This window comes from Protomyctophum parallelum, assembly GCF_964188405.1.
Source record: "Protomyctophum parallelum genome assembly, chromosome: 3".
Classification (NCBI taxonomy): Eukaryota; Metazoa; Chordata; class Actinopteri; order Myctophiformes; family Myctophidae; genus Protomyctophum; species Protomyctophum parallelum.
Window position 1 is genome coordinate 42,496,142 of NC_139698.1, and position 15,075 is coordinate 42,511,216.

General features: G+C 42.5%; 2 protein-coding genes across 3 annotated transcripts in view; both read left to right on the plus strand.

Moving 5' to 3' along the window:
* Positions 1-72: 72 nt before the first annotated feature.
* elp6 (elongator acetyltransferase complex subunit 6) lies at positions 73-6,098 on the plus strand. Its single transcript, XM_083760482.1, has 7 exons — positions 73-305; positions 536-614; positions 1,450-1,520; positions 1,669-1,793; positions 2,689-2,896; positions 3,887-4,042; positions 4,198-6,098. The coding sequence occupies exons 1-7, from the start codon at positions 252-254 to the stop codon at positions 4,321-4,323; spliced, it is 819 nt and encodes a 272-aa protein (XP_083616608.1). The 5' UTR covers positions 73-251; the 3' UTR covers positions 4,324-6,098.
* Positions 6,099-6,677: 579 nt separating this feature from the next.
* The window catches only part of scap (SREBF chaperone), a 41,197-nt gene continuing 32,799 nt past the window's right edge, over positions 6,678-15,075 (plus strand). Inside the window, exons 1-2 of one of the 2 annotated variants that reach the window (XM_083761802.1) lie at positions 6,678-6,897; positions 13,508-13,708. In XM_083761802.1, the coding sequence (XP_083617928.1) occupies positions 13,587-13,708 (122 nt within the window). In that variant the 5' untranslated portion in view covers positions 6,678-6,897; positions 13,508-13,586. Of the gene's footprint in view, positions 6,898-11,804; positions 11,869-13,507; positions 13,709-15,075 lie in introns of those variants that run through there. The other variant, XM_083761803.1, reaches the window with a different exon arrangement.

Below are 15,075 nucleotides of genomic sequence, written 5' to 3' on the forward strand. Positions count from 1 at the left end.
GTAATGCACCAAAAACTGGATGCCAGCTTCCGTAAAACAAAAAAGAAGAAGAAGAGCTCATGCGCACTGTCATCAAGCAGAGCCAGATATTGCTTTGCTATAGCTAAGTGAAATGAAAGCAGTCAAGCTTCACATTTTAACTTGTTAAACCCCTGCATCCCAATCCCAATACATCGAAAGAAAACATTCTCTGGCATCTGTTCTCCAGAGTGAACTTGTTCTCATACCTACGGTAATGGTAACGATCAGCTATGTTTACAGAGCTTAATAGTATTCTCAACACGAGTCCCGAGAACTTCAAACAGGTGATTATTTTTGGCTGTGGACTGCATCTTGTTTAGTGTGTTGTGTGTTTTGTGCTGTATTTGTATTGTATGTTTTGTTTGCACTTTGCACTGTCAAGTTGCAGTGTGCACTATAATCATTCATATAAAATGTATTAAGTAACGTTAGTTGCATTATAATGCAACTAACCCCACTGAATAAATTGTAAAGAACCACACTTACAGTGACTTTGATTAACATTTCCATACAGGGGGAATTTATCTTGGTGTCTGATAGACAGACTGATGCCTCCTTTCTCATTCATCACTTCCTCTCCTTTTATCTAAGAGGTGAGTTTCTATTCTGCAGTGTGTTGCCATGGCTAACAATAGCTGCAATTTGCAACTCTAGATTTCTTTTAATAATGGGATGAATCTAGCCCCTTTCGGGACCCTCGTTAGCTTTTCAGAATTTTGGACGCGCTACCCTAGGGTCCCTGACAGCTTATTCCGCCCTCCAAACTGAAGTTTCTGACATTTGTTAGACCCAGTGCATTGGGTCCTGTTGCATCAGTACCATGCACCCTGGTACGCACTACGCAGCCATACATAAAACATAAACAACGTGTTTATGGCCTGTCTGCGCTCTTTGACAACATTTTTTCGTGTGAGGGTTTCTGAATATGTGAAGTATAAGTACCCATACATGCTGCTGCGAATATCTCCTGTGGCGCGGAAGCCGTTAAGTATTTTTAATCTTTGTTTGACCGATTTGGTCGCTTTGATTCTTCTCTTCCTTCCTTGTTTATTGACACCTCATTGTACCGCCTATCTGGCTAGCTAGTGGCGCTATAGCTATGACAGAGCAGTAGGAGACTGTGGAAACGTGTGCGAAGCGGCGTTAATCGGCGTTGCCTTTGTTTGAAGTACCGCCGTCCAAAATTCAGAAAAGGTAACCGAGGGTCCCGAAAGGCGCTATAGGGACGAATCTAGAGTTGCAATACCCTCAGGCTCCATTGACTCCCTACTCATCCAAATTGTTTTGCGATCTGCTTAACTTTCCCTACAGCTGCAATGTTGGTGAGTTTAACGTCGTTTAATAGAAGCAGATCGCAAATTGCGGCTAGGCTAACAATAGAAATAAATCATGCAGGTTTTAACCACATATGTGACTTTTGTATTTCAGCGGGCTGCAAAGTATGTTTTCTTGGTCTTGTTCAATCCTTCAGTCACTACAGTTCAGTCAGTCAGAGACTGGTGAGTGTACTTTGCTTTACCTTCTGCGGGTTGATAGCACAAGTGATGTGTAGCTTCACTATAATGATAAAGATGGGAAAGACTAATTAATTATTCCTGTGGACAAATTCATATTATGCCTGCAAATGTCTCAATGCTGTGTTGCCAGGGTGTGAGTCTTCCCCAAGCAAAGGAAAAGGGGCAGCTGATATTTCTCGAGGGTCTAACAGAATCACTTGGTGTTTTGGTTCATGAAGATTCCAACACAGCAAGTCAAGTTGTGGACTTTCTAAGGTACCATCAATACATCTCTATGGGACAAATCTTGCTAATGCATAAGGCAAGATTAAAGACAACATGCATGCACAATTACTAGACCCTTTCGGCACCCTCGGTTACCCTTTCTGAATTTTGGACAGCGGTACCCTAGGGTCCCTCGTAGCTTATTCCACCCTCCATAGGACGCAGATTTACCCACTGTCTGTTCAACGAGACCTGCTCGGTCGCTTGAGTGTGTCCTTGTTGACTTTGCATTGTACCGCATGTACGTGCAGTGACTGGCTAGCTGCATCTCCTAGTTACTGCCTCTGATTGGCCAACAGCGTGCATGCAGGATGTTTATAATGCTGTTGTGTCGTGGGAGGCGGGACATGGGAAGTGAGAATTTCAGTGAAGCAAAACTTTAAAAATAGATTAAAAATACTTAACGGAGGTTAATGCCGTTTCGCACACGTTGCGGCGGTCTCCTAAAGCGGTTGTATGCATCTTTGAAACATCTCATCCACACTCAAGCGACCGAGCAGGTCTCTGTGAACAGACAGTGATCTGCGTCCTATGGAGGGTGGAATAAGCTACGAGGGACCCTAGGGTACCGCCGTCCAGAATTCAGAAAAGGTAACGAAAGGGGCTAGCACAATTAGTTACTAGTTGTAACTAGATGCACTACCCATGATAGCAGAAATGTACTGTTGAAGATAATGAAACACATCACTTTTTACTGTTATGTTTGGAGCTGGTTTCATGCACATAGCAATGTGAGCAATGGTTTACTTTTGAGGTGACAGACATACATACATAAGTGTTTATATATGCAGAGTTGCAGACATCAAATACATTTTATAAAAAGAAAGCCTGCCTGTTCTAGAGCTTCTCATGTTCTCATCTGGCCTCATTCCTTCTATCTGCTCAGGAATCCAGATGTTGGACTGCGGGGTCTATATGAGTTTGTCCGAAGTAGTTTGAGTGGTTCTGCAGGTGAGGAAGCTGGGGCTGAGGGATGGGGACCCCCAGTACTTCTGGTGGATGACATAAGTGTACTCATGAGTCTGGGGCTGAGCATTGGTGCCATGCTGGATTTCAGCCACTACTGTCGGGCTTTGGTCTGCTCCCGGCTACAGGTTGGTTTCTTCTTTTAACACTCCTTTTCTCTTTCTCATTCACTCATTCCTTTCATGCTTAAGGGCACTTTTTACAAAACGAGTAAAAAGAATCACACCCCTGTGAAGTGAGGGGTGCTCTTATAGTATATCATCATGACGTAACATGGGGACAGACGAAACAAACTGTTTTTTTTTCTCATTCAATTGTTTTTATTTGTTTAGAATAGTCATTTTACAATTAACAGTATACAAAATTGAACTCAAAACATTCACTCTCACACGCATACTCGTGTGCACGTACGCACACGCACACACACACACACACACACACACACACACACACACACACACACACACACACAAAAAACCCTCCCTCCCCCCCCCCCATCCTATTCAATTAAACTCTGTTCATTGTCAATAGCATTTAATGTTATGACAAGACACATTAAACTCTCTTCATTGTCAATGGCGTATTTAATGTTTGTCTAGACAAGACAAACATTAAATGCTGTATAAGGATACAAAAGACACATATTATATTTGCGATTGAGCAAAACCAGAGTCCTCAAAATACAGTCTACAGGTGAATAGCAGCCTTTGAAAACATTTAAATAAATATCTCTGCTGTTGGGGGGAAAAAACCACCTAACTCCAAAAGTTAGTAAATTAATAGTTTTTCTATGACTATCAGGAAATTAATGTTAACATCTTGCTCAATGCTGACTATAGATTTGTACTGATTTAGTAAATCATCTGCCATGATCTCATCAGGGAATTAATTTGAGTATTTTTCTCAATACTGAGAGTACTAGATTTGTACTGATTACTGTGTAGTATAACCCTACTCCCCCCCCCCCCCCCCCCCTGCCCCAAAGTGGGTTTGGTACAGATAAAAACGCTCAAAGGTTTTGTGTCGCGGGCTTTGCGCCCTTTTCACGCTGGGTCTGTGTGCACGCACGAGCACACACACACTCTTAATGTATAACCATACCTTGACCCTTACTGCAGGGAAACATGGTGATGTTAGTGCGCTGTGACGGGGAGGAAGATGATGACACTGAAGAGGGTTCAGAGAGGCTGCTAAAGGGCCTAACGCACCAGTGTAGTCTTACACTCCAAGTACAGGGTCTCCCCACTGGCTTCTGCAGGGACATCCATGGACAGGTTTGGGACTTGTGTTTACATGTATACAATTACAACTACATGTGTGTGCTGTATATACTGTATGCACAATATGCTTGTGTGTACAGCATTGAATGTGGTTATAAAGGACAATTAAATTCTTCCATAAAACTGTGTTTGTGTTGGCTGGCCTTTAGGTGGAAGTATGTTGGCAGAGAAGACAAGGTGATGGACAACAGACTCAGAAGAAACTATTTCAGTACAAGGTCCATGATAAGGGTGCATCTTTCTTTGCCCGTGGAACGTCAAGTGCAGTTCTTTAATCCTGCCTGTCCACTTCTTGGTTGAACATTTCTTAGTGTTGGGTCCTTTTCTGGACCCCAGCAGGAAACAATGCTATCTTTGTTTTCCCACTGCCTAGTGGCTGAGGCAACCATCTAGTGGGCCTAGTGCACCTGCTCCTTCACTGTTTTTTTCAGACTTGATTACGACATTGCTATGAAACAGGTAGCCATCTGATGATTGCCCATTTTCCAACAGACTTGGTAAACCCAGGTGATTTTCATTGGATAGGCCTTCGTGAGGGGAAGTGCTGCCCACTCCATTCGGCCAGCTCGTTTTGGCAACGTATCCTAAGCTAGGTTTCGGAATCAAAAATCACTTCCTTCTATAAGGAAGTGCATGGTGGTCTAATCGTGCTGAAACCTTGCCTAAATATGGAGTCATAGGTCATAGATGACTAGCATCATGGGAATTTCATGTAGCCACATGAAATCCAAAATCCACATGCCACGCCATTATTGGACCCAGCCTTGTTTTAGTATTGCATTCAGTTGATTTCTTTCTTCGCCAACAAATCAACCCAACAACAGCCTAACTACAGGGGTAGGGATTAACATGTCTGCTGAAGATGGAAATATGAATCTTGTGGTGCAGTGCTGCAGTTAATATTCTGTTACCTGGATAATTCAGTGGTTCCATTTGTACACTCTCAGAGTTATAGACCCCACTTTGAGAACCACTGTCCTAGATTTCTTTTGACGGGGGCTAGGGTCTCCTATATTCAGCTATTAGTGTAGATTTTCGTTTTACACAAACATTCAATTCCCATTCACAATGAATTTACGTCATGTGTCTGAGCAAATCGGTATTTTTGAGGGGCTAGGGCTAGCCCCTCCTATATACAGCTTTTGTCACCACACGTCTCAATATTTGCCATTGGCAATGAAAGGAGAAATTGGTTCAAATGTCCGCCAAATATGACGTAAAGCTTGTCCCCACACGTCTAATATTTGCCATTGACAATGAAAGGAGAAATTAGGTCAAATGTCCACCAAATATGACGTAAATTTGTACGATGACAAGAGCGCCCCTCACTTCACACGTGTGTGATTTTTAAATTACACACTGGTATCGGATCAGTACTTGCCATCGGTATCGACCAATACTCGAGTTATGGGTGTCGGGAAGGTAAAACTTCGATTTGCTCAGACACATCTGACGTAAATTCTCCTTTCATTGTCAATGGCATTTAATGTTTGTGTTGCAACAAAAAGCCGATTTGCTCAGACGCACATGACGTAAATTCTCCTTTCATTGTCGATGGCAAATGTGACAAGTTATGACAAAAAGCTGTATATAGGAGGGGCTAGCTCATCAATTAGTTCAGATTATTAAGGATTTATTCATCTGTGTTAGTGTGTTCACAAGATGGGCTCATGGGGAATCTCATACCGAGAAGAACACACATGCCATTTCAACCCTAACCTTTAAGCCAAAAATAGCCTATCAACCAAGCTTGTAGATCGGCTATTTCTGGTGCGTGACACCAGCTCACAAGTAATTATACATCAAGTCCAACCCCCCCCCCCCCCCCCCCCCCCTGATTTGTCAGTTGAGTTAATAATGTGTTACACAATCTGAGAGTTGAGTTATTCTGTTACTTGTATAAATCTGCATTTCGGTATGGACAGTTGGACAGTTGGACACACATACCACGTCAAATCAACAGACCTTGTATTGGTGACAGCAATTCTGTTATTTCTTCAAGCACTGGTTGCAAAATAAACATTTTATGTCACTTGGGAAATAAAGATGTTTAAAATGTTATCAAGAGAAACTCGCTTCATTAAAAAACTGTAATCTGTGTATATCTGTATCTAACGGGTCACTTGTAAATTGTACTGTGGTACGATTCGATTATACAATGATGCTAAAAGGATATAAACACAGAGCCCTAGGGCTTGTAACTAGTCCTGTGTATTCAATTAATAAAGACTTAATACAATGCCATTAACATACAATAAATCAAACACTATAGCATAAGCATGATCAAAGTAGTACATAAGATAGCCTAAGATTTAGACTCGTAGATGTATTTATCGATTATTCTGACATGTCAGAATCGATAAATACATATACAAGAGTTTAAATCGTAGGCTATACATAAGCTATGGTATGAAGAAAAACGCATTCAAGGTGGAATTAGATACACACTCAGAACAGAAGCAGAAGCTTGCTGCAAAGTACTACAACGTTGGCTTCCAACCAACTACAAAAAGTTAGCAAAGTATTACCATGCCTCGATAGTACCACTAGATGTCGCCATGTCACCTGTTTCCCCAGGCAGAGGAGAGGTTAGAGGTAGTAGTGGAGAGGTCACAGTGGGGCTGGAGTGGAGTGGAGAGAGACTAACTGGATATATATGACAACCTACTAGCACAGCAGCTACATACAGTAAGAAGCCAGCTGCTAACACTAAACCCAACTGAAGTTGTAGCCTTTTAGATTTACCAACAACGGCGGTTGCTTTCTGGACAATTGATCTATTCAAAAGGATAATACAACAACTGCATACTGGGATCTCCGCGTGAACCAGCTCAACACTGTTCGCCAAGGCAAGTGTGGTTATTCATTAGCATCAATTAGCTTTAGCTCGCGGTCTCTTAAAATACCAAGGATGTATCACTGATGTGACCCCTGAGTGCCTCATAGCGGACGTGTTCTGCGTGTAGCGCTGCTGTCATGAAAGGATCATGTATACTACGTTTAACAAAGCTTTCGATCGACAAAAATGATTTATTAAATCATTGTTCGTCGAGCAACATTTCTTGTGACGTCACGGTCGTGTCCTCGGTGTCTTATTGTAGCTTGCTGCTACACAGGCTAGCAAAGTGAGCTCCGTGGTGGAGAGAAGACCTCATGTGGGTGTAAACTGTAACCTTAGATTTTAAGCCCTGTGAAACGTCGTTGAGCGGTGTGGTGACTGTGGTCTATCAGCTCGTTCCTCTGGGAAAAACTTGTGTATAACTTGTTCATAAATGGAACAGGAATAACTACCTCGTTTGCCAAACAATTAAGCCACATTGTGAATTTGTGCATCATGCTAACCAAGTTTGCAAGTTAACGTTAACAGCTCACATTATTTGCTAAAATTATAAATGCATATTTGTTGAGAGAATTTACATTTCACCAGGTAGTAGTTGCAAAATAAGGAGAGGGGGGGGGGGAAGAAGAATCAATGTCTGGAAAACGTGCATATACTTGAGTTACTGCAGGGTTTATTCAGTCAAGCAATTGTTCAGCTATAAAGAACACGTGAAGAGCCACTCGACAGAAATATATTTACAACTGAGAATGTGTTGAAACCTTTTCTACTTCTAATTTATAAGTTGAAAGAGTATTTAAAACTGTCACTGCCACTAAAAGCGGTTTGCCACCTGCTGCTGTTTCTGTTGACTTCTACCTACTGTAACCTGAGCACTCTACATGAGCCTGCAAGTTCTCACTTACTACACGCATATCAAACATATGTTCTGTTTAGTAATGGTTAGCTTGGAGAATAGTGGTATGGTTTGCAGGCGATGCAGCATCACCAGCATCACTGATGCTGCGTTAGGAATGCATCCAGCCGCGTCAACTCCGGGGGTGCAGAAGAGCAGCTGCACCCACTGGCATTCTGTTTTAAACTTTTAATAGCAGAATATGCACCCACTGTATAGTGACTGTCCTGAATGAAAATGTCACGTAGTCACATACCAGCTTGTGCAGCGTCGGGCGCGGGCCAGAGAGGTGTTGGGCCGCCGCCCATGGGCATTCAAATGCTAATAAGGTGGCTTTTGTTCTGCTGCCAGGTAGAGAGTATAAATGGGGGGGGGGGGGGCGGGGGTGGCACCCACCGCCGTTATAGGAACGTGACGCGTCTGAATGCATCCTATACTAGAACTCTATGGCTGCATCACCTGTGTGCACTGAGTGTCTAGTTTTTGAGGGGCCCTCCTATACACAGGTTTAATGTTTGTTTTGTAAACGCCATTGACAATGAAGGGAAAATGTATGTCATAATGTACCTCATTACGTCATATTGTCTCTTTTATTGTTAATGGCATTTAATGTTTGTGTTGGCACCGTTTGTTTTATATCACCATTACATCACCTAATCAACATGAGTTAGACTCCCTCACTTCACACGGGTGTGATTTTTATTTTGTATAGGAAGAGTGGCTGAAGTGGTGGTTAGCACTCTAACCTCACAGGAAGAATTTGTTGGCTTCACATCTGACTTTCTGGCTGGAGTTGAGATGTTCTCTCCATGTTCACGGCTTCACGCTGGCTTCCTTCCTCTGTTTCTCCGGTTTCCTCCCACCAAATCACAGGCATACTCCTGCCAGGCCAGGGCAGTGGCATTAGGGCTGGAGCCTGTCTAGGCACTGCTCAGTGATGGGATAGATAGCCTCATTAGCCTGCCTACAGGAAAAGTGTGGGCAACTAGCCAACTACACAATGTGGGCACCTCAATGTTAAAGTGGCATTGGTATACAATACACATGTGTCCAAGTGGCATGCTAGTGCAGTGTGCTACAGCCCCCACTGTCTCTTGGGGGGTTCAGAGACAGTCAGTAGTGGGTGATGAGATGTAGGCGACACTAGGAGGGTGCAGGCGCTGTGGGTTCACTGGGTTGCCTCAGGGCCTGGCTCCTCCTTCGTCTGACCAGAAGACAAGTGCAGAATCTCACATCTCACTTAACCGCTTAACTTGTACAGCCCTTCTGTGTTTATTGGTGATATTTGGAGTTTTTGAGAAAAAAATAATAATAAGAATTACATTTTTAATTTGATCATTTTCACAGACCCTTAAATTGCAAATGATAATGTCCAGGGAGTCAGGGACCCTGATATGAGAAGATGGTGTGGTTTGACTTAAATTGTCTTGTGTCATAATTGTACATGACAAATCGAATCATAGTGGTTGTACTGAAACATATTATTAGAAAGATTAGTCATTGGGAGCAAGGTGGCACAGTCGGTACTGTCGCCTCACAGCTAGAAGGTCCTGGGTTTGATTCCCGCTGGGAACACTGTGGGTGCTGGGGGCGTGTTCTCTCCTCCACGTCATCAGTGCAGTTACCCAAGGCGGGGTTGGCGAAATGGCCTTTCTGTGTGGAGTTTGCATGTTCTCCCCGTGTCACCTAGGGTAGTTACCGTAACCCTCACAAAAAACATGCAGTGATCCTGGTCTCTAAACTACCTCCCCCTGGCCGGCCGGGCGCCTGATGGGGGAAGGGGGAAAGGAACTGGTCAGAATAACGTGTTCCTACCACGTGCTACGTCTGGCCGGGGAAACTCCCCCTGTCAGGTGAAAATGAGCAGCTTGGACTCCTCATGCATAGAAGTAAGCATGAGGTCAGTCCGCTGCCCCCCCCAGGTTGGCAGAGGAAGTGTAGCGCCCAGGATTACATTAGATCATTGACAGTGGGTTAAAAAATGGGTTGCAAAATTGTGGGATAAAAAAGAAAAAAAGATTAGTCATTCATACAGGTTTTTTTTTGTATTGTAGTTATTTAAAGTGAAATGAATGTGTGAAATTAACTCCTGGGGGTTCCTTGTCTCAGCCAACAGGGTCTCACTCACAAATTACATGGTAGTGTATTTTACTAATTGGTAAATGTACTCAACTGTTACAAGATTTGTAGAAGGTTTTGAATTTGGCTGAGCTATGTATTGAGCTACCCTTTCTTGCTTGGGCTCGATGGAACCTTTTAAAATCAATGCAAACATTTTATTTTTTGGGTTTTCTTTCCTTTTTATCACCCGTTTAATTTGTTTTCTTGGAAGTGTGATTAGTTGAAAATCTTAGCTATTCCCACACATAAATTTCACAAAACAATGGACTACCTGTCTTGATGGGCAGTTTGTATCATTTGTGCTTCCATTATGGTTACTGATTGACAAGCCTATTGGTTCCTTTTATCATGGTTGTAAAAGGTTACGGTGCAAACAGCCAGTTCCTCTTTGCAGAGCTCCTCTGTACAGTCATGACTAGGCTTATGGCCTTCACTGATCAGGGAGACAAGCTTCCTAATTATGGAAGCATGGAATTTAAATTAAATTATGTTGCGGTTATGTCTGAATATGGATGCACCTTGAAATTGTAGGGACTTGGTGACTTGGACATTTTTTAAAGCTATTTGGCTGATTATATTTTAGGAAGACTTTTCATAAAGCATTGCAAATACCAAAGTCCTAGTATGCCAAATTTGCCAATGGAATGTATATGTCCTGGAGATGCCTTCAAGTTGGGAGTTTTAGGGAGTGTTGAAAAGAGGTAAGCCAGTACTTTGTACATTTACTCTCATTGAGGAGACATTTAAAAGTATTGTACCAGCCTAGTTCTCAGGTATACTTTCTCACAGTCCTTGATAAGCTCCATGCAAGTCTTTGCTTATAATAACATGGTAGACATGTGGCCTTATAAATCTACTTTAATCATAAGTCTATTTAATTAAGATGAATTGACACATAATCTTCATGATTGAATTTGGACTGTGAGAACACTAAACATTCTGTTCAAGACATCAGAAGTTACTTTGCTGTTTGTATGTTGGCATCTCACATGGTACTAGACACAAATTATTTCTATTTAAGTTGGTATGCTTGGCACAAAAGCTTGTGGAATTCTGCTGGCTAGTAATTGTCAGTACAGTCATGGAGTATTTAGTTTTTTACCTGTTGCACTCATGGCAGGTAACTTGTTTAAAGTTTTAATTTCCTTGTCACAATGGCTGGTATGCCTTGACCCACAAGCCACTCTCACAATAATTGTACATTCTCCAGGTTTATTGGCCATGGTTACAATCTAAGCATTTGGCTCGCAACGTGGCTAGTTTTCACTTTCCACCTTGCCGTGAAGTCTCCCTACCCTGTTTAGATTTTTGGATGTGAAGTAATTTCACAGAACACTTACTGTATGTGCTCTGAGTCAGAGTGGACTCCATGTGTGTTGTGTACAGAAGACTGTAAGAAGTGGGGGTGGCTACAGCAGACCTGAGCTCTGTGCTCAGTTAGTTTCTGATAAGCTCAATCCCGGATTAACTCACTGACGGAGATGCTGTTGAGTACCTGCCAAATCAGTTCTATTCTACTTTCTTGTAACTCGGCTCACAATACACTGAATACACTACGAAGCCAGCTTAGATATGGACGTGGTCATTGAAGATTTTCCCCATGTAGAGGGAAAGATCATGGACCAAATGTTTTCCCAGGGTCAGCTGTATCCTCCACACAGACATAGGCTTGAAGGCTTTACTTCAAAGTTTTATTTTCAACATTGCAATAATAACTATTGTGTTACACAGTGGGAAATCGCTGTGTTTACTGTATAAGGTATTTATAGTAGGGGATCAAGCTACTCTTGCTCTGAATTCCACCTGGGGAATGTTTCCTTCGCTCCCGGGGGGTAGAGCCGAGCAGTCGCAGACTTCTGCCACTGAGCTGAGAAGGGAGCTCTATGCAAACATTGCCGCGTTGAGCGCATTCAGAGGACATAAGCAGCCACGAACCAGGCAGGTGGCCTGGCCTCCACCAAACAGGTAACATAGGCTAAAACTGAGAGGTTTGACTTTGTAGTTCTAAATAGTTTTGTAATTGTGTACAAAGTACAAACTGTACATGAAAAGTTTAAGGGTTTTTATATTTTACATGGTAAACAAATAAATTAACAGGTTTTGTGAGGCAATGATTAGTCTAATAAAACAGGGGCTCAATTAACATGGTAGATTGAGTGTATTTCACTTGCACACTGTTTACTAAGTCAACTATTACATTTCTTGGTTGAATGGATATACAGTAGCTAGTTGCATATTTCAGATGCAGTTACTTACCCTATAGCAGCCACCATACAGTGGTGCTTTTGGATCATGGTTGATTAATTCCTGCCTGGAGAAATATGTAATTTAACTTGGTTATTATTCAAAATAATAAACTCCCCTGTAGGGGTATTATTTTGTCAATTTATTTTAAAGTCCAACAGGACTGCAACAGTTAACCACTTTCAACCTGTCATACACATTTTGTGCATGTCATTGTAGCTAGGCAAACCTTTCCCTCAAATTTCCAAAATAGTGAAAATGACAGTTATACAAGCTCACAACACATTCAATGTTTTGGGAGCTTGTAGATTTAGCATTTGGCAATATAAATGCATGCATGGGACATAATATGCAACTATGATGGTGGCTAATAAGCTACTGTGTGGAGAAACTACAGCAAATATTTTTCTGGTCAAAGGGAATTAGATGGGTTTTCGGTTATTGGCTTCCTGAGCATGTCGCAATGTGAAGTTGTGAACCGACACATTTTTAATTGGGTCTCTCCTGGCGTCTTATGGTGGGAACATAGTGAACAACACCGTTCTTTACGGAGAGCTCCCGAGGGTTGGAGACAAGGTAGCAGCACGCAGAATGCAGCTGGCAGGTCATTGCCAGAGGCACCCAGAGCTCAGGGCCCGTCAAGTTCTCCTGAGGGAACCACCTCATGACAAGAAGAGACAAGGCAGGCAGAAGTTCTTGTATGTCGGGATGCTGAAAAAGAAAACTGACTGGAGTAGACAGACTGATCAGCTCTGATGTAGAGCAGAATGTGTGTGTACTGTAGCAGCCAGGTTGATTAGTAGTAGTAGTAGTCTCTGAACTGAGGTGAGAGAGAATAGTTCATGGCAGGGTAATTTTTACGTATCCCGATTCCCTACAAGTGGTACCATACAACAAGGGCTTGCATCTGAATGACTGTGGAAACTAAACTACCCCACTGTCTTGTACGAAAAGGTGATGCTATTTGGAAAAGTGTTTATGTTTTTCCTTCTGGGTGTGGCTGCTGAGCTGTTTTCATCTAAGCTGAGAGCCTGAGACCAGACTGCTCTACATTTTAGGGTGGCTTTGACCACAGCTCTGAGTTTGTGAATATGCTGTGTTTCAGCAGCATCTAGCATCGGAGGCCAATCTTGAGTTGATTGGCTTGGTTTCTTGGCAAAACACACAGTTGACAGCTGGACATGTGACAATATCATTAGTCTGCATTTGTGGTAGGCTGTCAGCTCTTACCTCAGCCATTTTGGCAGATACAGACATTATTTGGGTGAGTTCTTTAAAAAAATGTGCTAGTCTTACTGGCCAGACAACAAGAACAGTTAGTTTTTCGGTCCTGTTGTAAACCTTCCAATCCTCCTCCTAGGTCCCTGGATGCCCCGCGGCGCCCCATCCTCGGCCGCCCAGTGCTCCCTGATGGCCGGCAGCTGACCCCGCCCCCCAGGATGACGCTGCGCGAGCGGCTGCGGGAGAAGATCTCGGCGGCCTTCTACCGCCATGGGCTGCTGTGTGCCTCCTACCCAGTGCCCATCATCCTCTTCACCTCCGCCAGCATCCTCACCTGCTGGTAGGTACTGTGTGTAACTATTAACAGTGAGCAGGAATCACAATCTACATAATCTTACATAGTCTTTACAAAGACAAAAAAACATAGCGCTGGTACATATGTTTCAGTATGGGTGAGTGAAATCATACCATATGGCAGCTATCCTTTATGTGCAATCCTAGGCAGTCTGATGTGGATAAGGACATACTGTATGGCTAGTCTCTGTTAATAGATCCTTCCTCGGCAAAGATAGAGCTGCATAGGTCAAGTAAAATAGCAGGGGTGAACATCTACTGCAACACAGCAACCTATGAACGACTCCCAAATAGTGAAGAAACTAAGAAAGCTAACCAATCTTTAGGATGCGTTGCTGTTGTGTTAATGCTGTATTCATGTGTTCATACTATGTTATCCCCCATGTCCATACTTACTTATACCATGGTATACTATGCTTGGCTAAACCGAAACCTCCTTGTTATTGTGCCCAGTTGTGACTTGTGAAGCTATGTATTGTATGTGTATTAGGTTTATCTGTATTGGTGTTGGGAGTGTTTTCTTTGTCTCTATATATTATGTGGCATAGAAAGAATTCAAAGTTTCTAAACGGATCTAAATCAATCGATTCAAAATCAAATCAATCAAATCTATTTTCAACATTTTGACACCAGTAAATAATTCATATTGGAGCGTGTTAATATTTAGTGTTGCACAGTCTGAATGCTGTATTTCAGCACCCTGACATGTAAAATGCATGCATGCACGTGTTTTGGTTTCAAACAAGTGGCTACCACCAGTGGGCCTGCCTGCAGGGATAAAGGCACATCACATTTAGCCAAATACTATTTCAAGAAATCAATGCTTCAGGACTCTGCATCTAATCAAATGAATAACACTGTGTCACTGTGTGTGCAATGCATGGGAAGTTTGGGAAAACATTAACAGCTGAAGAACACAAAAAGACACAAACACAAAAACCCCCACAAAAAGAACACAAACATACTGGAGGTGGGCTGAACGTAAATTAAGAACAAAAATGAAGAGAAAGTAAAAAGAGCTTTAACAAAGTCGGACAGAACAAGAAGGAACAGGCATCAGAATCGGCCATCTGTGCACATGAATACCCCCCACTACTCTTTTATAAATCCCTGTCCAAAAATAAGTCATTTGTGAAAGCACTGGACAGGCTTCAGTAGGGGAGATGTTGTAAAGCAGCCTAAGCACGCACGCATGCAGATAGTTGATTTAATAACAGCAGCCAGACGTATTAAATTAAGTACAAGACAACGGGTACATAAACACATTGAACAGTATTGAACAGCACACAGACACATGCACACAGCTGCACTGTCCTTGTAGCACATACAGCATGGATGCCAGCATAACGTCTG